This window comes from Vanellus vanellus, assembly GCF_965231255.1.
Source record: "Vanellus vanellus genome assembly, chromosome: 2".
Classification (NCBI taxonomy): Eukaryota; Metazoa; Chordata; class Aves; order Charadriiformes; family Charadriidae; genus Vanellus; species Vanellus vanellus.
In genome coordinates, this window is record NC_138906.1 from 155962809 (window position 1) to 155984165 (window position 21357).

The following is a 21357-nucleotide window of genomic DNA, read 5'->3' on the forward strand; positions in this document are numbered from 1 at the left end:
TGAAACTGTCAGTTTATACAGCTTTGAGTTTTATATCCCCGGCAAAGTCACATTAACTGCAGCCTGGATAGAGACCAGATGAAACTGTCATCTCTTCTTTTGACAAATGTTAAACGTAACAGTTGATGCAATGATTATCCATGATAAGGGACTGGATTCAATAGCCCCAAAAGTTCCTTCCCCTTCTGAGTTCCTGAACACGCAGTGCCGATATGTTAGCTACTGAATTAAGCTTACTAAGGCTGAATTCTCCTTTTCCCTAGTTTGTCATAAACAAAACTTTCCTTTTCTCTAGTTCGTCTGTTAATTGATTTTTTTGTCAGCTTTTATGGTCCTGAATTAATACTTGTTCATAGTTTTCACAGAATTTTTCTACTAATTACATGACATTCTCTTTCTGTATCATTATTACCCAGCAGAATTTCAGACACTGATAATGTAAAGTGTATGATCAATATCTGTTGCAAATTATGCTTTCTCTAGGTGGAAGTTGGTCGTGTTTCAACCCATACTCTAAAAAGTCTGACATCCCTTACAGAGTATACTGTTGCTATTTTCTCCCTGTATGATGAAGGACAATCTGAACCACTTACTGGCAGCTTTACCACAAGTAAGTATTGCCAAACTTTTGAAGGCTTTCCAAGAATTTTTTACTCTCATGGTTTACTGGAAAGTAAGACCAGTAACAGCAAGTGTCTCTAGCTGTGAATTCAGATATATGGAATGCTTTCTGTTATTTTCATTGTAGTTTTCAGCTTCTTTGCTCCCTTACTGTGGGGCCAATTGCATCCTTACTCATGGGAGTAATCTCTTGATATCATGGAAACATTTGTGTGGATGAAGTTTATTTCTTAAGTCTTTCCAAAATCAGCCATTTTAAAGCATCTTTTATTGCAATTAGGTAGTAAAGTGTTTGTCTCCCCAGTTTTCTGAAGCATCATTCAATGTGATGGCATTTGCCTGTCCAGCTGAAGTGTGATGAGTTTTAAATCGTACATTTAACCAGTGAACTATCTAGGCAATTAAGGACAGAACCTTATATATGTACAGAGAAACTGGAACACTAGACAGAGAAAACAATACATTTAAGGCTCCTGTAGTCTGTTTAGCACAGTTATAGTTTCTGTAGCTGTAGTTCTGCAAGAGGTGGATCAAACAAATGGCTGATGACACTTAGCAATGCTTTCAAACATAACAATGGGAAGTGAAGGACTTGGAGGGAGGAAAGAGAAACAGGAGTTGGAAGAAGAAGGAGAACATACATGTAAGCAACAGGAGGTTTATACCTAGATGCAAACTGCAAGTGGAAATGCACACAGAGTCTCTGGAAAGGGCAAAGATTGGGACTTTGCTTTGAGGTACAGGAAAAGAAAAGAGCATGGTGCACAGAGCTCTGAGCAAAGGAGAGAGAGTGAGGGTTTTATGGAGCTCCTTCAGTGGAGACAGGACAAGGAAGCTTATCCAATTAGAGTAGATAAAGAGCATGTATTGTGCATTATACTATCCCCCCACTACAAAAACACTTCCCTAAGTACAAATAAGTGCACAAAGAATCTCTAGTGCCTTTGTTATCTACCTCCTGTGTTATACTGTTTGTAACAAACTGCACGTAAAATGGTACGTGCTTGATGTTGCCGTCTATGCAAGTCTTGGAGAATAATTTACTATCGCTTTTCTTTTGTATATTATTTTGCAGAAAGAGTTCCAGCTCCCCAGCATTTGGGAATTGATGAAACATCGACAGATAGTTTTAGGGTCAGCTGGAAGCCCACCTCCTCAGATATTGCTTTTTACAGATTGGCATGGATTCCTTTGGATGGGGGAGATTCTGAAGAGGTGAGTTGACTTGACTTTCTGAGGGTGTGAAATGGAAGAGAGAATTCCATTCTGAGGATGCCTATGCTGCAGCTTTTGCCAATTACGGATGGCCAATTGACTTACAGAAAAATCTACCCCACTGCAAAGCTCTCTAAACCAAAATCAAACCAATATTCCAGTTTCTTTTTGAAGAGGAGGTGAGGAAAGAAGGTGTTTTGTGAATAATCAATCTAATCTATAATGTGGCAACTGCCACAGAACTAGCATTGCTGCTTGATGCTGCTTCAGTTTTTAGAGGTTCATGTTCTTCACTTTGCTGTGAAGATGATGACAGTAGCTGAGCCAGAGCAGTGATATCCTCGCATGAGGTTCCATGCTTGTCTAATGCGCTGGCCACAGTAAAATTGCCTGTTAAGCCTTAGTTATGTAATGTCACAAAGGGAGAAGCTTACACATAGTTAATTTATTAGATTGTTCCTTTATTCCTCTTTATGGTTCTTTCTCTTTTTCCCCCTCACGCTGTATATTTTGCTCTAGGCCTTTGTGTGTCTGCTCCATAGTGGGATTTTCATCAGTCTGCATTTTTAAATGACTCTTTGTCCCTTTAGCTTTTTCTGGCTTATTCTCTTTTTTCCAAGCAGAAAAAGACACTTTCTCTCCCTTTCCCAAATTTTCATCTTTCGTAGTCTGTCTCATTTCCTCTTTCCCTTTCGTTCTTTACCCATTCCTTTGGCTTCTTTTGTACTTCTCAGTTTTCAATGACTCTTTCAAACATCTTGTTCTCTTGGCATCAGCATTGTGAAAAGAGGCCGCATCCCCAAACTGTTAATCTGGGTACAGAACTTGGTGGGGAAGACGACATTTCCCACCTGGCCCTAGGTTTCACGCATCATTTTGTCATCCCTTAGGGCAGAAAGCAGTCATTCCTGCTTAGGTTATGTGGCATTTTCTCTGTAAATTTAGCTTAGCCTGATTCTTTCCTCCCTTTCACCTGGCGAAAGGTAGTCACGCTAGAAAGAAAGAAATTACAGGGGTGAGCAGGAAAAAGAAGTGGTTGGCAGATGAGTGAGTGGACACAGGTCATCCCCTAGCATTTTCTCCTGCAATAGATGAACTGATTAGTTTCTGTTTAAGTTCCAGTGAGTAGCTGTCAGTGAATCCCTTTAAGCCATGTGCATTTTTAAGTGGATTTATGATATCTGTGTTTGAGTGTGAGAATAAACGATCAAGAAATATTTGACCTGTTAAGGTTCCACTTGTTCATTGTATTCACTGAGAACTGCTGGAGGCCCTGATATTTTAGTACGTTGAAATATTAAAAATACCCGAGCTGCTTTCTTGTTCTCCTTGCATGACCTCTCTAATGGGGTCGGGCCTAGGATAGCACAATACCTCCAGGCTGTTGCCTCTTTAAGCTTCTTTCCCAGCTAAGTGATCAGTCATGCAGAGAAATGACATGCACTCCCTCTGTCTTTCTCCCAAGACCCAACTTGCCAATTAGCTGAGTGGGGTCAGGGGGTGGTGGTGAGAATTACACCCCTCTCCGCTTACTTCACCCGCACTGCTCGCGGGTGAGGAGTATTTAGTGGGGCGTTAGCACTAAAGACCCAGGATAAATTTTAGACTAACCTTTTATTTCTATGTTACAGTAGAGCGTGCATGCTGTTATATTCCTGTGCTTGTTACTATTCTTGCTTCTGTTATTTGTCCTCTCCACTCGAAAGTTCAGGACTTCGTGTTCTTTTTTTTGTGGTCTTCTCTGTGGGCTAAATTAGCAGGGAGTGGAGGGTGATGGAAGTTACGCTTCAGAAAGTATGCCAAAGTATGTGTAAGATAGTAACTATGTATAGGTATTTTATAATGATTTGATATATGACTAGAGGCTCTGGGGAATTAGAAAGGAAGGTACTACTTACACCTACTTAGTAAACAGCTAGATTCACTCAAGCTTGTTTCAGAAATTTTCCCGAGAAAAGCTGTGCCAGAAAGTGTGCAGCATGGGATGCCTAATTCATTATTTGATAGTTGTGGAAGGCATGGCCCCAACTAATTTCTTTCTGCTTTTGTTTTCTGTATCTGAGTTCAGAAGGTCTGTGATTGTTTTATGGGTCCCTCTTCCCCAGGACCAACTCAGGAAATCTCCTGTGACAATTAAAAGAATAAAGTGTGATTCACTGTTTCTGCTAGCTGCTGTAGCAGGTTTTATGCAGCATATGTCTATTGTTTGATTTCCATTATAAGTCTTACTTTGATTCTGTGTGTACAGTGGCCAATTTATAAACTTGCCAGTGTTATTCTAGGGAAAGGTTGTTCTGTTGTAGTATTGTAGTAAAAACTATTCCCAAAACCAGTCAGCCCATTTCACCAGAATTACCGCTGAGCCTCCTGACATTGTGCTTTACAGCGCCTTTAGCTCCAACTCCTGCCCATCTGTTGATCCCTTCCAACAAAATAAATGAAACGCACAAAAATGTTCAGTGAAACCTTCTGCTTACAGTTAACATTGCACATGTGAATCTTCTGCTGCTGTCATGGGTAGAAATGAGGAAAATTACTATTTAAAACATCACACCATATAGGAAACTTCTGATCAGCACATCTCCCCTAATCCCCAAGTCTGCAGCAAATGTTCTTTCAAGTCTCATTCAGATGTTTGGAACCATAACTCAAATTATAATTCTGGTATAGTACCAGAATTTTGTAAGGCTGTGGAGAAGCTGAATACATTTGTCATAACAGTGCTTGAATGGTAGAACTATGAATGAAAGTTAATCTACCCTGTTATGTTTCTTTCATTGATGAATATCTTGAATTTTAGTGATTTTTCAAATGAAATGCATATGGTCAGCTTTAGCAATTAATTAGTTGTGAGTGAAAGTGTAAGACTACACATTAGAATAATTGAGACAGCCACAAAATAATAAATAATCTTTAAGTATTCTTAACAGTGCTTTTTCCGTATGTACTCTATGATACTTCTTATTTCAACATAGCTAATAAATTTGTTGGGCAGATTTGAGTGTAGATTTCACTTATTTTAAAGGAGAATCTGTGTTCCTTCTTTCATTTCAGTTAATTCATATAAATTAATCAAATGCAGAACTGATTTTCTTTAATCTTGCTGTGTTACTTAGGTTGTCATAAATGGAGACGCAGACAGTCATGTTATTGAGGGTTTGTTGCCCAACACAGAATATGAAGTTTCTTTGCTGGCAGTTTTCGATGATGAAACTGAAAGTGAAGTTGTTGCTGTTCTTGGAGCTACATGTAAGACGAACTCTTGATTGTAATTTTTAGAGATGTATAAGGGATTTAATTTTAATTCATATGTCTTGTATTTAAAATATAGTCCATCTTTGAGTAGCTATAGTGTTGAAGAATGTGGTGGTTTAGCACCGGAGCTTTGCTGACTGTATTTTTTGCTTTTCTTATTTAATACTATGTGGTAGATGGCACTGAATCAAAATGATGGTTTGGCTCCCTATCTGAGCTGTGGTATTAATAACCTTTGGATCTGGGTAGATACTCTTTCATCCTACATTTCAATATTTAGTTTTTGACCAAGGATCTTTATGAGAAGATATATTAGAGTGTGTGTGTGTGATAAATGTTCTAAAGTAAATAATTTACAAGAATTTTATTTAAGATCTTTGGTATTTACGGTATACCCTTTTCATTCTTATTTACGTAACTTATACTCACTAGAGGTGAATTCACTCTTGGCTGAAATAGTGGTCCAAAAAGCTTACTCAGGCATCCTGTGACATTAACATGGAAGTAACAGAGATAAAACATGAAGTCATGTATAGTATATTTTGTAGTTGTTAATCAAAAGAGTGGCCAACTTGTCAGGTAGATTGCTCTCTTTTTACAGATAGCTACTTGGTTAAGTAAACAACTATATTTTTCGTGTGTTAATTCAAAAGTTTATTTGATTCTTAGTAATTTAATTGCAGGCTTAATCCTGAAACTTCTGTTAAGACAAGAAGCTCTTACCCCTCCAAATGATGCTGGTATTGCCCAGCGTTGCTGAGTGTAGTTTCTATTTGTGACTTGGACAGAAATGAAACGTCCTTAAATAGACCTCAATTCGATTAATCTGACAACCTTAACAAATGGTCAAAGTGGAAGTCATTATGCATAGTTCAACCAGAAATGTGGCAAACTATATGCATTGTTATTTAATTGTACAGTTTATAATTATGTCTTATCTGTAGATCTTGGTGCTAGTCCTGCGAATATGTCTGCCTAAAGTAAACTAAATGAATCCTTCCCTTGTAGTCTCTGAAATGCCTGAAGTAAGTGGGATGCTTGTAGGTGTGAACACATAGTTTCTTTGTCATAGTTAGAAATACAAGAGAAATACTGTGGCTTCTTTCATGTCTTGGTGAATTGTTAGTGAGCTGAGTATTGTTTTTCAGTTGCAAGGACTACCGCAATACCTACCACTATGACTACCACCAGTACCACAACTTCTAAGCCCACCACAGCAGGTAAACAGAACAAATGTCAACAGTTGAAATGCTGAACGCAAAGAACTAAGGCTTCCCACAAGCACACCCAGATCTGGGGGCAGAGAGCTGTGATATTACCGAGGAGCTGATAACCCCAGTTCCTGATGGTCCATGGGGTCAGCATGCTGCCATGGCAGATCTTATGGAGGGATCTGTCCCAGGCAAGGGTTGCCACTGGTGAAAGGTGACCACTATCGTGCTCCTGCCTCACCCTTCTGCATGTGGCCAGCTTCCTGCGTGTGTTGTGTGTGGATGAGGAGCCAGCCTATAACAGAGCATAGGGACTCTGAATGATACCAGCGATATTACATACGAGTACAGAGACTAATTTGGAAAATTCAGCTCTCTTTTCTCTTTCCCTTTATAAATATGAGCTTGGAAACTCTTCAGAATTTTGTTTAGTTTTGAGTGTTCTGTTTGTTTTCCCTGGAATTAGAAGACTGACTTTTAAGTCACAACAGTTCTGAATTATTTCTCTTCTGTAGCATTCTAGCTGCAGCGGCGTTTTGATTATTCTGAAGTTCTATAAGCCAAGTAATATAAACAAAGTATATGGGGTAATATATGATAATGTCAGTATAGGTAACTATTATTTTATTAAGTGGTTAAAGTTTTTATGTTATTAATCCCAAGTATAACTGAACGGTATGGGTTTGTCCCACCATGGATCTGCAGACCCACTGTGACTTCAGTAGAGCTTGCAGCTACTAGGTGATAATTAGCACAATTTTAAATGTAAAAATAGAGTTGAGAAAATATTCATTAAATATTTTTGGCTTTAGTTTTTCGAACAGGAATCAGAAACCTTGTTATAGATGATGAAACAACCTCAAGTCTGAGGGTGATATGGGACATTTCAGATTACAACGTTCAGCAGTTCAGAGTGACCTATCTCACTGCGAAAGGTGACCGTGCTGAGGAAGCGGTAAGAATGGCCTGTATGGGTTTTGTGAATGGCTTCATAAGCTTGAAAAGTTTGTTTAATAATTACTAAGGCACGGTCTCTCCTTATATGATGCCCCTGTTTGCAATTAGTAAAGATCCATATTTGGTATTACTGTAATTTTGAACTTCAAAGTTTTAATCATATAGCACCTGCTGCACTGCAGGCAACAGCAGTGAAATGTAAGATCAAGGCCCAGTCACACGTATGTTTAAAGAAGTCGCAGTTAAAAGACTAGCTCTCGTCTTTTTCCTGTATTTTTAAAATTTGTCTTAAGTTTTTCAAGGTGTTTGGTTTTGGGTTATTTTGTTTGTTGCTTTTTGGTTTTAATTTTTTACTCCTAGACCTTTTTCTATCCTGAGATAGTGTTTTAACAACTCTTAAGATTGTCCTGAACAAACAGTTAAGTAATTTTTTTTTTTATTTAGCAGTTTTGTCCTTCCCTAAAATTCTCATTTTATGCTAAAGCAATGTAATTAAAGTTCAAATGCAGAGTTTTCATACTGCTTGTTACCCTGAACATGTTACGTTAAGGGCAGCGCTTTTAAATCTAAGTGCCTCAGAATATTTTTTTTTGTTTTTCTAATACTGTGTGATGATCAAAATTAAAATTATCTTACACAAAAAAAAGTTTCTGGTGATCAAGATTTGAAATACTTGAGAAAAAAAATTGAAAGAATGAAGAGTACTACGTGTATTCTTTTGTGTGTACAGCAAATAATAAAGGAAAGGTGGCCTAACTGTATTACTTCAAGATTTCACAATTTTTCAGATAATTTCAGAATTTCAGTGTGTGGGGTTTTCTTTGTTTGTTTGTTTTAGACAATTGGGGAAATCTTAATATTACAGTGCTCTTTTTCCAGAAAAACCATTGTAAAATTTTGAGATAGCTCTATGTAAGAGATTAAATTGTGTACATCAAGATTACTTTCTTAATAAATAGCTCAGAATGCAAAAATATCCCCATATTATTTTCCTTCTGTCTGTCATGTGACTCACTTCTGTTTGTGGAACAGTTTTACTGAAAATATGGGACATTCTTTTTGATGTCTAGCACCTGACATTTTTAGCCATGTATCAGACTATATCAATAAAAAAATATTAAAAGGAGTTAGTTGAATATCTTTTTTTCTAGAAAAATATCAATCAGTCCTTTCATTTTGGTTTCATTCATCTTTTATGAGACCTTGTTAGAAAACTACTTTTTAGCCATCTCTTTCAACTATAATTTGAAAATGAATTTTCAATTTTGTGGTTTCCTTTTGGACTGGAACACTTTCTTTATGAATTTATCTTGACTATATGATAGCATAATACATAATAAGGTGGCAAACTTGCACAGCATAATGGCAAAAACTGTACTGTTCTTCCGACAGTAACCCAAAGTTTCTGAAATTCAGATCCCATATTTAGTCTTCAGCTCTGGGAAACGTAATCAAATTTAGTTGGATGATATTGGACGAAAGCTGACTGCATCCTGGGCTGCATCAAAACAAGCGTGGCCAGCAGGTCGAGGGAGGTGATTGTCCCCTTCTACTCTACTCTGGTGAGACCCCACCTGGAGTACTGCATCCAGCTCTGGAGCCCTCAGCACAGAAAAGACATGGACCTGTTAGAGCAGGTCCAGAGGAGGGCCACAAAGATGATCAGAGGGCTGGAACACCTCTCCTCTGAGGACAGGCTGAGAGAGTTGGGGTTGTTCAGCCTGGAGAAGAGAAGGCTCCAGGGAGACCTCATAGCAGCTTTCCAGTATCTGAAGGGGGCCTACAAGGAAGCTGGGGAGGGACTTTTTACAAGGGCATGTAGTGGTAGGACGAGGGGGAATGGCTTCAAACTGGAAGAGGGTAGATTAGATATTAGGAAGAAATTTTTCACTCTGAGGGTTGTGAGATGCTGAAACAGGTTGCCTAGGGAAGTTGTGGATGCCCCATCCTTGGAAGAGTTCATCGACAGGTTGGGTGGGGCTTTGAGCAACCTGGTCTAGTGGGGGGTGTCCCTGCCCATGGCAGGCAGGTTGGAACTTGAACTTCAAGGTCCTTTCCAACCTAAACCATTCTATGATTCTATGAATAAATGTAGTTCTGTTTCAGTATTCAGCGACTATTATTTTAAAAGGAAATTAAGACTCTAGAGGAAAGGTATTCAAATTCTGGCTATCAGAACAATATTAGAGTTGACTCAAAAGCTCATTAAAGAAAATTATAAAATTGTGAGATTAGGTAGGTATCTTGGCTCTAATTCTGCAAATTATTTAATTTTAAGTACACTCTCATGTCTTATTATCTTTGGTCACAATTCAGCAGATTAACCATGTTTCATCTTTGAAATTAATCACGTTCATAAATACTTTACTGAATAAGGAATGATGTAAGATCATACTTAATTTTAAGTACATTTTAAATGGAAGGAATATATTTTATCCCATGGTTTCAATCACGTGAGAGGTGCAACACAGATATCAATAAAACAACACAGATGTTCAATTTTTAGGGGAGTGTTTATATGTTTAAGTACATTTCTTAAGCAGAACAGAAAAGTTTTGTGGAATTTGGGCTTAAATATACTATAGCGTTACAGTTCTGTAGTGGATGCTCAAGTGTTTTGGCTCTGATTTTAGTGATATAAATTTCAGTTACTCCTCCCTTTCCATAAAAATATTAATAAGCTTTTTAATCCTTGATGCAATTGGCTGAAAATCAGGGACTAGGAAATGTAATAGAATACTTTTCACTACAGAAGGGTCAAGCCCTAAATTGCATATATGTTCTTGGGTGTGCTGTGCATACTGGAAGGATCACAGGTTGTGGTTTGTGTTTTTTGTTTTTTTTTTTTTTTTCCTTAAAGCCAAGAATGTTTCTCATTGTTGAAAACTATGGTTCCGTAGAAGATCTCTGATGTGCACATGTGGAAAAGAGAGCTCAATGCTTGCATCCCCTCTCCTAAAGAAACCTAAAAAAAAATGGTGATTCTTTTTTCAGAAACTTGGTTTGTATGTTTTGAGTATGTGTATGGAAGAGTTGAGCATGAGAATCTTTCATGCACGTGTTTTTAGATGGTTTTGTCCAGTTTTGATCGATGAATGAAGTACTTTTTTGACAGGTCTCAACACCTGGGTGTACTAGATTAATTTCCTTCTGTGTGTCACTTGCCAAAATTGGAAGTAGTTTGAATGTATCCTGGAGTATTAAAACTAGTAAGAGCTTTCTTTTCTGAGTATGTGCTTCAGAAAATTTTCCTCTGCCATCATCACATGCATCAGTCTTCGCTGAAACAACAAAACACTTTTAGGCTCCAGTTCTGCTTTTTTCCCTTGAGTTTAAAGGGCTTATAGGTGTCTCAACTGCTTGCCAAATATGTGAGGTTCTGGCTCAGGTGATAGATTCACACAATGGACGTGGGCCAGGGAGGGTCCAAAATATGAGGTTGGACCTGGGGACTGTTGCTTCCAACATCACTTCAGAGCACCGGTTTGGTGCAGGAAACAGGATTGGTTTGTCTTTTTTTTTTTTTTTTTTTTTTTTTTTACTATGTCCGCTGCATGTGCTAGGTAGCTCCCATTCAATCTTCCCATTCAAAAGCTCTCAAGAGCTTTTACTGACAAGTTAAAAGATTGCAAAGCTTTACTTGGGCACCTGTACCACCACTATTGTGGTACTAGTATTTCCTCTGGCTAAAACTATAGTAATCTATTGAAGAGTTTCAGAAATAGCTGCTTATGGGGAAACCTTGTATTGTATTAAAACACGCAGTGCTTAATTTAGCGGTTTGAAACAGTTGCTCTAGCACACCCAAAACTGCCTGGAGGGATTTCTACAGCTTCTCTACTTCTACTGGGTTACCTGGTTGGACTTCTGCTACAGAGTGTTCCATGTTTCATGATAGTTTGGGATCCTCTGCTATTTGTGGGATGTATTCTTTCTTCATCTCCTAAATTGCTACCTTCATTTCCTTGTCTCCAGACTAGATGCAGATGGGGCAAACGTGTTTTATTCCTGCTTGCTTAGTTCATGCTTCCCAATCTCCTGAACTCATTTTCCTTCCCCCAAGGGAAGGAGGATTTTCTGTTCCCAAAGAACATCAGCCTTTATTAATTGGCATAGCTTTGGGCAGGCATATTCGTGTCAAGAATAAATACAATAGAAGGATTTATTTTGTATGTACAATAAAATTCTTTAAGTACTAACCATCCGTATAGTATCATTGGTTTACAAAGCTGTCATGGCTCATAGGTTTAATATAGAACTGTGTTATCCCATAGGCACATTCTCATTTTTATTTTACTGAGGTATAACTAGTAGATCTGTTAAAAGGGGAGATAATTTAATGATTTTATTTTACCATAAAGCATCAGAAGTATTTAAAAATGCAAGCTCTTTAGCAATACTAGTGGAATGTGGTGTCAGAGATCATGTAAGATATAAAAAGGTTTTGGCCCTAGTCATTAAGCCTGATTGTTTCTGTTTTTCTGACCATCCAGGTAATGGTACCTGGGAGACAAAACACTCTTCTGCTTCAGCCTCTGCTGTCTGATACGGAATACAAAGTTACCATCACTCCCATCTATTCTGACGGGGAGGGAGTCAGTGTCTCAGCTCCTGGCAAAACTCGTAAGTACAAACTTTCTGCTTGTCTTTGGCCAGGATATGCATGAAGAAAGGCTTACTCCTTTGGCCCTTTTTCCTTGGCTGTAGTAGTATATTTTAGTATAAATGTGGTCTTATTTTGCGTGACTTATATGACTCAAGCTTTATATTAATCGCAGTTCATTGATTTATAAACAATGGGTTGCTTCTAATTGACAGATTGTATTTTGCATTCAAATATTATGAGTTTGCAGAAACTCATTGAGTAATAAAGCTGGTAAATCCTTGATAGATAGCCCACCAAGGACAAACCAACTAATGCAGAAAATAAAGTAAACAATGCCCGCTGGAACAGTATCAAACCAACCATTGTGCTGTTAGATTTTTCTTTTGTGTGAGATCATTACTTCCCTAAAGGTCATTAGAAATGCTGCTGAACTTTTTATGAAAGCGATTGCATTATCTTTAGAGTTCTGACCAAGTACCAAAAGATAACTCAGCTGTAGCTTAAGTTCTCTCTCTACTGTATATTGGTAAAAAATCATCTCATTGTGCACTGCTAGTCATGATAGTATAATATTATGGAATTATTCTCCTAATTTACATAATTTCTGCCTAAATTGAAGTGCTGTTTGTGCAGACTCTTAAATTACTTGTAAATCATTCCTTTGATTCCATTTGAAAGCGTTAAATGTTTGCAAGAGCATGATTTATACATTAAAACTTTAGTGCGCTTGCATTGAAAGAAACAAGGTAAATAAGACAATTCAGAGATAATTATCTTTTATGTTTGTATTATCCTGATAATTTTACCTGTAAATCTGAGAGTATTGGGTATTACACTGTTTTCATGTGCAGGTCTTGAGTTTTATGCATGTGCTTGTATGAGATAAACTTGTAACGCTCAGTTTGGTTTCTTTTTAGTACCCTTGTCTGCTCCTAGGAATTTACGTGTGTCAGATGAATGGTACAACAGATTACGCATCAGTTGGGATGCCCCACCATCACCCACAATGGGTTACAGAATTGTCTATAAACCTATCAACAGTGAGTTTTTAAACTGATTTTTTTTTCAGTCATTTGTTTTTGACTGTGCAATGCCTTGAAATCATCTTTTGCTGAATTTTGTATTTAAAACTAACAGTTGCAGTTACAGCCTTGAAAGTGCTATAAACTTAGGTGTCTCAGGTTTTTAATATGAAAGTTTCATAGTCACAGAATGATGCAGGTTGGAAAGGGTGTCTGGAGATCATCTGGTCCAAGTCGCTGATCAAACCAGGGCCAGTTTGGCACAGGTTTCACTGGACTTTGTCCCGTTGAGTTTATAATATCTCCAAGGATGGAGATTTCAAAACCCCTCTAAGTATCTGTTCCAGTTTTTGACTACTCTCACCATGAAACTCTTTATCCCAGTATCTAATCAAAATTTCCCATGTTGCAAATCTTGTCCGTTTTCTTACCATCTTCCTGTTTTTCTCAGAAGAAATCTTGTGTCTGTCTTCTCTACCCCCTCCCATTACGCAGGTGTAGGCAGCAGTAAGATTCCCCTTTAGATATACCATCTTGAGGCTGATCAAACCCAACTCTTTCAGTCTGTCCTTTTATGTCATTTTACCATGACTCTTTCTATTTATTTCAGACACTATCTTTGGTCTCTTTCTGTTCCTCTCTTCTGTCTTCTCCTGTCCTTCAACTTCCTTCCCCTTACGATGCAAACAAAGCTTTAGTTTCCTTGACTTTAATTCCGCCCTACATCTCCCCCGAAAACTTGCCATTTTATTGATTTCCCATTTTGTCAGTGCTGCATCCCTCGCCCACCTGCACATTGCAGCTAGACAAATGCAAATTTCTTTAGAAAAACGCGGTCCTCTGTTGAGAGCAAAACACAAATGTGTAACCATTAAGGGACTAAAATACTGTCCAAAGACAATACTGTTGCCTGGTTTCTGGAGTGTATCCAGAACAACTAAGAGAAGTGACAAAGGAGCTGTTTGCAGTTCTGATTTGGGAAAGTTTTATTCTTTTCTATTTTCATTATCATTTTTGCATAGTGTTAAATGATGCTGTTGTGTAAGAACCCCTTAGGGACTGTATTGCTGGCTGGCATCTGCTGTCCCCCCCGTTGGCCCTGGCACACCATCAAACTGAGGAGATCTTTGGCTGCCTATTTAGGGCAGTAGTAAGTCATTGAAGCAGAACAAAAGAGTCTTAACAGATGCCAGTGTCTAGCCCTGCCCTAATGAATCCCACTGCTGAATTTCCCAAGTGTGTTGTGGCTTCTATCCACGCAAGGACTGAGCAGAGTTTGTTTTTGTGTTTGGTTAAAAAAAAAAAAAAAAGGCTGAAAAATAGCAGTAGCTTTGGGACCACATGTAATTTTGGATGTGTCTTAAGATTTGTTGTAACTACCTGCTAATTCAATGGATAAGCAAATAATTTTTGAATTTATTTCGTTTTTTGCAGTTCCTGGTCCTGCATTGGAGACCTTTGTAGGGGATGATATTAACACCATTCTCATTCTAAATCTCTTCAGTGGAACGGAGTACAGTGTGAAAGTATTTGCTTCATACTCAACAGGCTTCAGTGATGCCCTAACAGGCGTAGCCAAAACCTGTAAGAATGATTTCACGCTGTTCAGATCTCTACAGGCTGTTTTTTGCTATAACTATACCTTTGTGCAGCTCCCTGAATAAATTTTCACGTGGAACGCTTTCTCAGTTGTGTACAAATTGTTTTCCTGAAATGAAAATCTCTCCTTTTTTTTTTTTTTTTTTTTTATCAGACTGTATCAGCCTTAAATAATCTATCTGCTGGATGTTAGCAAGACAGCACTCATAAAGCAGATGTTACTATTTATCAGCCAAACATACTTGCTTAGTAGATAAGTCTCCTTCATGGAAAGTCTATTTATTCTCAATTTTAAATTAGATTTTGACAGACATATTGCTGTTAGAATTATATTTGTATACTTATTTGTAGTAACTGAATTTTTAGTAATGTTCATTGTTTAGTCTTAACTAAATTGACTTAAGTTCCAAAGCTTTAGTCTAAAGATTCACTTTTCATTTCCTTCCTGTTGTGGATTTTCATGACATTTTTTTAAGCAACTTTTGAAATTATTTGTTAGAAATTGACACAAGTGTTTCACTACAATTCGTTTGTCAGTTTTTCTTGTATGTCTTATTCGAGGAGTAAATCTAATTTTTTGGTATGTAATTTTCAGTGTACCTGGGTGTGACAAATTTGGACTCCTATCAAGTCCGCATGACTAGCCTCTGTGCTCAGTGGCAGCTTCACAGACATGCTACTGCGTACAGGGTAGTTATAGAATCGCTTGTGGGTAAGTTACTAAATCATTCGATACGGACATACAACCTAACCCTGGGAATTGAATTGTGTAAGTTAAGAAATTGTATGCCGTCGGACCTGTAGACTGACTCCTGGAATACTGGAAATGAGGGACAGAAGAAAGCTGTGTGTACATTGACAGTTCTGGAGTAGAAGTAGCATTCCTGTCCTTTTGTGTCAAATAGATGCTGATAACTTGCCCTTTTTATGGGAGGGAGTTCTATCTCTCAGTAGAAGATAGGAGATTACCTGAGTTTTCACTGGTGTGAGGGACAGAAGATGGATAAAGGATGAACTGAGTACATCTAAAACTGTAAAAAAGTGATCAGTGATAGCTCTGTAGCATTAGGATGGATGCGAGAGGCTGGGTAAAAGGGTAGGAAAAACTGATTCAATCCAGACCATGGTCACAGAGTCGGAACAGAGTCCAGTTTTGTCTGTTCTCATTCAGTTGATCATTAATTGTAGCTTGTAGTAATGTTACTTATCTGGATAAGCGGCAACACATGATGCTTTTAGCACTGTTTGTGTAGGAAGTGAATTACAGCCTCTTCTGTCTCACTGATTCTCAGGCGTAGCCAGAAGAGGTTATGGAGAAGTTACTATTTGTGCAGACTAATTCTCTTATCCCCAGTAGACATCAATGATCTTTTGAATGGTGACAAATTAGAAGCTTGGATAACTTGAGAGAAATGTAATTAATAATGCTTAATGGGATTATCAAAGGTATAATGAAAAAGAATACTGATTTGGTTGAAAAAAAAAAAAAAAAAAGAACTTTCTGTGGAATGGCAAATGGATGGTGATATGGTTTATATGAAGTCCTGGAATACATACAAGCTGTTCAGAAAGCTGAGATCTTGGCTGGCACAAAACGGCACAGATTTCTTTCTCATCTGGGAGCTAGCCGACATTCTGCTTTCATCATGTAGAATTGCCAGAATTGTTTTAAGTGAGCCAAAAGATCCTAAATGTGAGCAGAACGAGCTAAAGTGTGAACAATTGCTTCTTACTAACATTTATCATGAAAAGTTTTGATTGTCAGATTGGGTGCGTGTCGCATTGAGGCAGTGATCAATTATTTTTATACTAGAGTAACACCTCCTGATAAGTATCAGATGTTTTTTCCTTGGCAGCGAATGACTGTTTGGCAATTTTTTATATACTCTGTAGAATGTGAGATCAGTTGGTTGTGTTTCACTCCTTTCTGCTACAGATTGTGAATTGTGCTGAAGATTTTCTTATTATTATGAAAATATACCTTATGCTATTTCCAGTATCCAGGCGTTTTCCGTTGTCGACACGTTTTCCAGTTCAGAATTTAGCAGAATTAATTTTGGAACCCTGTAAATACTATTCCTTAACCAACTTACTGAGTTGGTTAAGTTAACTCATGGAAGCTGGAATACAATATCTGGTTCAGTCTCTCATGCAATTACTAAGCACATTACAGACTCCCAGAACCAGTGGCATAGACAAAGGATGCTGTGGAATTACATAATGCAACAATTCCTCATTAGACTCTGATAATTTAGGACCAGATCCAAAGCCCATTGATGACAGCGTTAGTGGTTTTTATTAACTTCAGTGCATGGGATGAAATTAATCTTTTTTCCTGCAGATGTCTGACACATCCCTCAGCTCCTACTTAATATGAAGGATGAAATGTTACAGACACCTCTGCACAGAGGTGAATTTCCAGAAATAAGGCAGCATTTAGTTTATTAATTTATGTCAACCATTTGCCCTTCATGTGCTGTCATGTCCCCTTCTTGGTTCAGACTTAAATTACATTATTCAATAAAGCAGTAAAAGAAAGTATGTTTTAATAGTTTCTTTTTATAATTCCAGATGGAAAAAAGCGAGAGGTAAATCTTGGTGGAGGGACACCTAGACATTGTTTCTTTGAGCTGATGCCTGGAACTGAATATAGAATCAGTGTTCATACACAGCTTCAGGAGATAGAGGGCCCTGCTGTAAGCATCATGGAGACAACATGTGAGTAAAATAGATCAGAGTTCAGCCAGCAGCGATAACGCTTGATTGCTTCTCGTGCTTTGCCCTTTGCCCACAGATGTTCTATTCCTACATTTCCTTTAGCTGAGCTTTTAATTTTTCAACTACACTGTGGCCCCCTCACAGAGGTGCAGGATTCTTGCACCGCTGCTGTGTATTACTTGTGAAGTCACATTTGCCAACTGTATTGGACTTCAAACGAAACAGGGAGGATGGTTTAGCTTTCTTCATAAAAAAGTCCCACTAAGGAATACTCTGAAAATCTGTGACTTTGCGGAGGGAAAAAAATATGCAGAAAATGAAGCACATGGAGAAACAGAGAAAGTTTTGTATCCTGCAGCTGTTGTTATTTGGTAAAATGTCACTAGTGTCTGAGTATTTTACAGTTAAATGGGACTTTGATACCCAATCTACTGTATTTTAAAACAAACAAACCAACCAACCTTTTTTATTACTATTCTCAGTAACACAAGACAGGCAAAAAACCCCCTCACAGCTGTTTATGAAGGCAAGATTCTGCTCTCATGAGTTCAAAATACTGCAAAACAAAATACAGGATGAACAGAGTGAATATTTTAACATTATCTGTCTGTCTTCGAGCCCATTTTCAATCTCAGTGATACCCTTCTTCTCATACTATATTACTGTACACCACAATGCTGTTGCCAGTCTCTCAGGGTAGATAATGTTTATAATTTTCCTCTACAAGTGAACACTCCCACACTTCACAAAAGAAAAATTTGCACAGGTGCATGACTCCACTTCGCAGTTGTTCAGGGCTCATTCTCAGAGCAGTGAGGAACAAGCCAATTTTCACCTCCTTTTTGGAAGAATGCATTTTGTGTGCTTTGCAGTTCAGGAAGTTAGGAGACGTCATAAAGAACACACCTTGACCTACGTGTCCATTTGAGAAAGATGGTTTGTGATGCAGACAAATTAGTCTATCACCCCAGAAGAAAACACTCTTCAGGGTGGCTTGTACCTCTCTGGGACTTAAAGAGCAGTTGTCACCCTATCTAAACAGAAGCTCCTGGTCTGTCTGTGCCTGGGCATTAGTTTCTTTTAGTTGTTTCAGAGTCTTGGATGTGGACGTGAGGCTTGTAATGAATCCTGTTTACACTACTCTTTCACAAAGATAGGTGCCTTTTCTGAAGTTGCAGTATCTAACTCTATCCATTGTCTATAAACATAACTTATAGCAAGTAACAAGTGTAGTCCTATTTGAGGGAATGATGTTATGTCACCTGTGGCTTCTTATGTTAACTGCATTGAAAAAAAAATAATGGAAAAAATGCCCTTGAATGAAAGCAGAAGCTTTTCCTCAGATACAGGTGTGGAAGTCAATATATGTGCATGCTATCTTTGATAATTCGGCCAAGACTGTGTTGAAAGGCACTAAACAGAGCTCATGCAATCAGCAATTGTGTATTTAGCTAGGTTTATGGGAGATTGTCATTCCAAAGCTTATTGTCAGGAGAAGGACGACAGAGTAACCAGTTTTCAGAAACTCTGTATAATAACCTTAGTAGAAGTTGCAGCAACAAAGCCACAGTCCTGTAGAGTTGTGGTAGGAACTGTGTTTCTAGCTGGAAACATAACACGGTCTTCCACCAAATTCAGGAAAATCTTGATCGGAACAGGCTGTGATCTGCTCGGGTGCAGGCACTGGCTTGCTATTGCCCTGTCGCTTTGTATTGTGGATTGCAGGACTAATATCATCGTCCTTCCAGGGTGGGGGGAGACCTGCTTTCTGCGACTAAGGACTGGTTGTGGTCAGAAAGGAAAAGGACGCTGACCTTTTACAAAATGAAGTATGGATACTGGGTCAAGAATGGGGGTGCCACATGGTTTACTACACTGGGGAAACCCAAAAAGGGGCAATTCCAGTAGTAGTTCTGTTGTATCATTCTATCATTCACACTGAAGTGCGGACATTAATTGCTCTGTAATAGTACTATCCTTTTTCAGGTAGTCAGAAGAGGAGGATATTACACACAGATGCTCACCTACATTTCTCCCCAGTTGCATAACTAGTTGATTGGAGATAATGAGGTTTAAATGTGGAGATGAGTAGAAAATGCCATGTTTAATACAGATAAAATATATTGGGCTTTTAAGCATTTTTTTAATACTCCTTCCTTTTATTCTCCAGTACCATTTCCAACTCAACCACCAACAACACCTTCAACACCACCTCCACCACCTACAATCCCTCCTGCGAAAGAAGGTAAGGGCTGCATGTGTGGGTTTATAATAATTTTAAAGTGTTGATGCAATGTTTTTCCGCTTCTGACACTATTTTAGACCTGTGGGGATCAGACTCCAAATGCATTTGCTACAGTGACACTGTTAAGGCAGCTGACTTAAATTTAATGAGCCAGAAATCTGACATCATTATTGTTGAAATTTGCAGAAAGGGGGGTTAATATGTGTGACATTTTCTTTTTCCAGAGCTCCTAAACCATACGTATTTTGCAACTGAAGCAGATATCCTAGGGGTAATTAAACTTCTCAAACAGCATGATTTTTTAAAAATATACCTACTTCAGGTAATGAGAAAAGTGTTGGCCATGTTCAGTCTCTTCTCTCTTTAAATATAGACTTCCTTCTACTTATCATTTGAACATGTAGTGTTTTGTACAGTCCCATAAATATTTCTGTGAGGGCAACATTATTGTTGAAGACTGAGGGTCAAATCCGTCGGCTTGAAGTTAGTGGACCAAACTAACATATAGGAAGAATTTAATCCATAAGTACAGGAAAAAAAAAAAGACCTTGTGTGTGTGTTTTAGAATTGCAGAGCAGCAGATGGTTTGTTTTTTTTAATCGAAGGAGTAATCAACAGAAAATGAGAAATATGGGTACTTATCCTCCTGTCTCATTCTCTGGATTTAGATAAACATTTTTCTTCAAGACAAAATATGTTGAAAAACATAACTTTGCTTTGAGACTGTTTCTGACCCCCAGCAACAGACAGGGATTCTGCAGAGTGTTGAAAGGTCCCAGTTCCCATGAAAAATTGAGCAACTTGGATCAGCATGTGTACAGCTCTGCAGGCCATTTTGCTTAAGAACATGCTGGAATGAGATGGGGGAAACCTGCATTGCTGCTGAATAGTGCAGTTAAGGGGTGTGCATTTGGCACTACGGAGCTTAGGGTGACTTTTTGAGTGCACAAGTTTCCCACTGGGAACCTCCACAGTCAAGGTTCTCATCTTGCTTACTGTGTCATTCTAGGAGTCTGGGATTCTATAAGTTCATGTGTGAATTTACTTAACAACCTAAATAAAAATAAAGATGGTTAGCCAGATTTTAAAGAACTGTTATGGCCTGGAAGTGTATTCTGTGATAGGATCTGTCAGTGCAGACCATTCACCCCTTGCAGAGCTCAGCTGGTTCTACACCTGCACCGAAGTCAATGCCAGCAGGTCTGTTTGCTAAAGCATTATTAACTAATGTTAAACAAGGGCTTTTCATGACAGTTGCATTTTCTTAAGTGATTTATGAGATTTCATGAGGAGTTGAGGCATTGCTGTAATTCCAAAATACTTGCTTTTCTTTCTCAGTGTGCAAAGCGGCCAAAGCTGACCTAGCGTTCCTGGTGGATGGGTCATGGAGTATTGGGGATGACAATTTCAATAAAATAATTAGCTTTCTCTATAGCACTGTTGGAGCTTTGGATAAGATTGGTCCTGATGGAACGCAGGTAATAACATGTGGAGAGACAGAGGGTGCATGGACTTGACAGGGTATTTTAGACTAGCACCAGAAGTGAAATGAATCAAAGACTGATTGACATCATATTTTCAAAAGAAAATTAACTGCTTTAGGATGGCATTTTTTTCTCAATATCTTCTTTTATACACACGATATGGTGAGATTCATGATATGAATTTTGCTAGCATGAAGGCTCGGTATCATTTCAGTCTCCTCTAAATCAGTCTAATGAGATTCAAGTTGTGTTAGTGTTTTTGGTATTGGTACTCACTGTGGTGTTTATTTCTAAAGAAGCTAAAAATGGCATCGATAAGGAAAATTAAAGGTTCATTTATTTAAAATTACGTGCTCTACAGAATCTACGGTGCTTGAAACAAAATACAGTATTTACAACGATTACTCTATTTATGTATTTATTC

At 38.2% G+C, this 21357-nt stretch overlaps 1 protein-coding gene across 1 annotated transcript in view; it reads left to right on the forward strand.

Annotated features, from left to right (window-relative positions):
- Window positions 1-21357, forward strand: part of COL14A1 (collagen type XIV alpha 1 chain) — a gene marked incomplete at both ends in the record, with an annotated part of 120352 nt that overhangs the window by 50322 nt on the left and 48673 nt on the right. Inside the window, 12 exons of the mRNA XM_082499253.1 lie at window positions 484-610; window positions 1697-1836; window positions 4953-5085; window positions 6240-6311; window positions 7115-7257; window positions 11753-11882; window positions 12783-12905; window positions 14322-14471; window positions 15082-15198; window positions 17058-17204; window positions 19375-19449; window positions 20788-20927. Of these exons, the coding sequence (XP_082355379.1) occupies window positions 484-610; window positions 1697-1836; window positions 4953-5085; window positions 6240-6311; window positions 7115-7257; window positions 11753-11882; window positions 12783-12905; window positions 14322-14471; window positions 15082-15198; window positions 17058-17204; window positions 19375-19449; window positions 20788-20927 (1497 nt within the window). The remainder of the gene's footprint in view (window positions 1-483; window positions 611-1696; window positions 1837-4952; window positions 5086-6239; window positions 6312-7114; window positions 7258-11752; window positions 11883-12782; window positions 12906-14321; window positions 14472-15081; window positions 15199-17057; window positions 17205-19374; window positions 19450-20787; window positions 20928-21357) is intronic.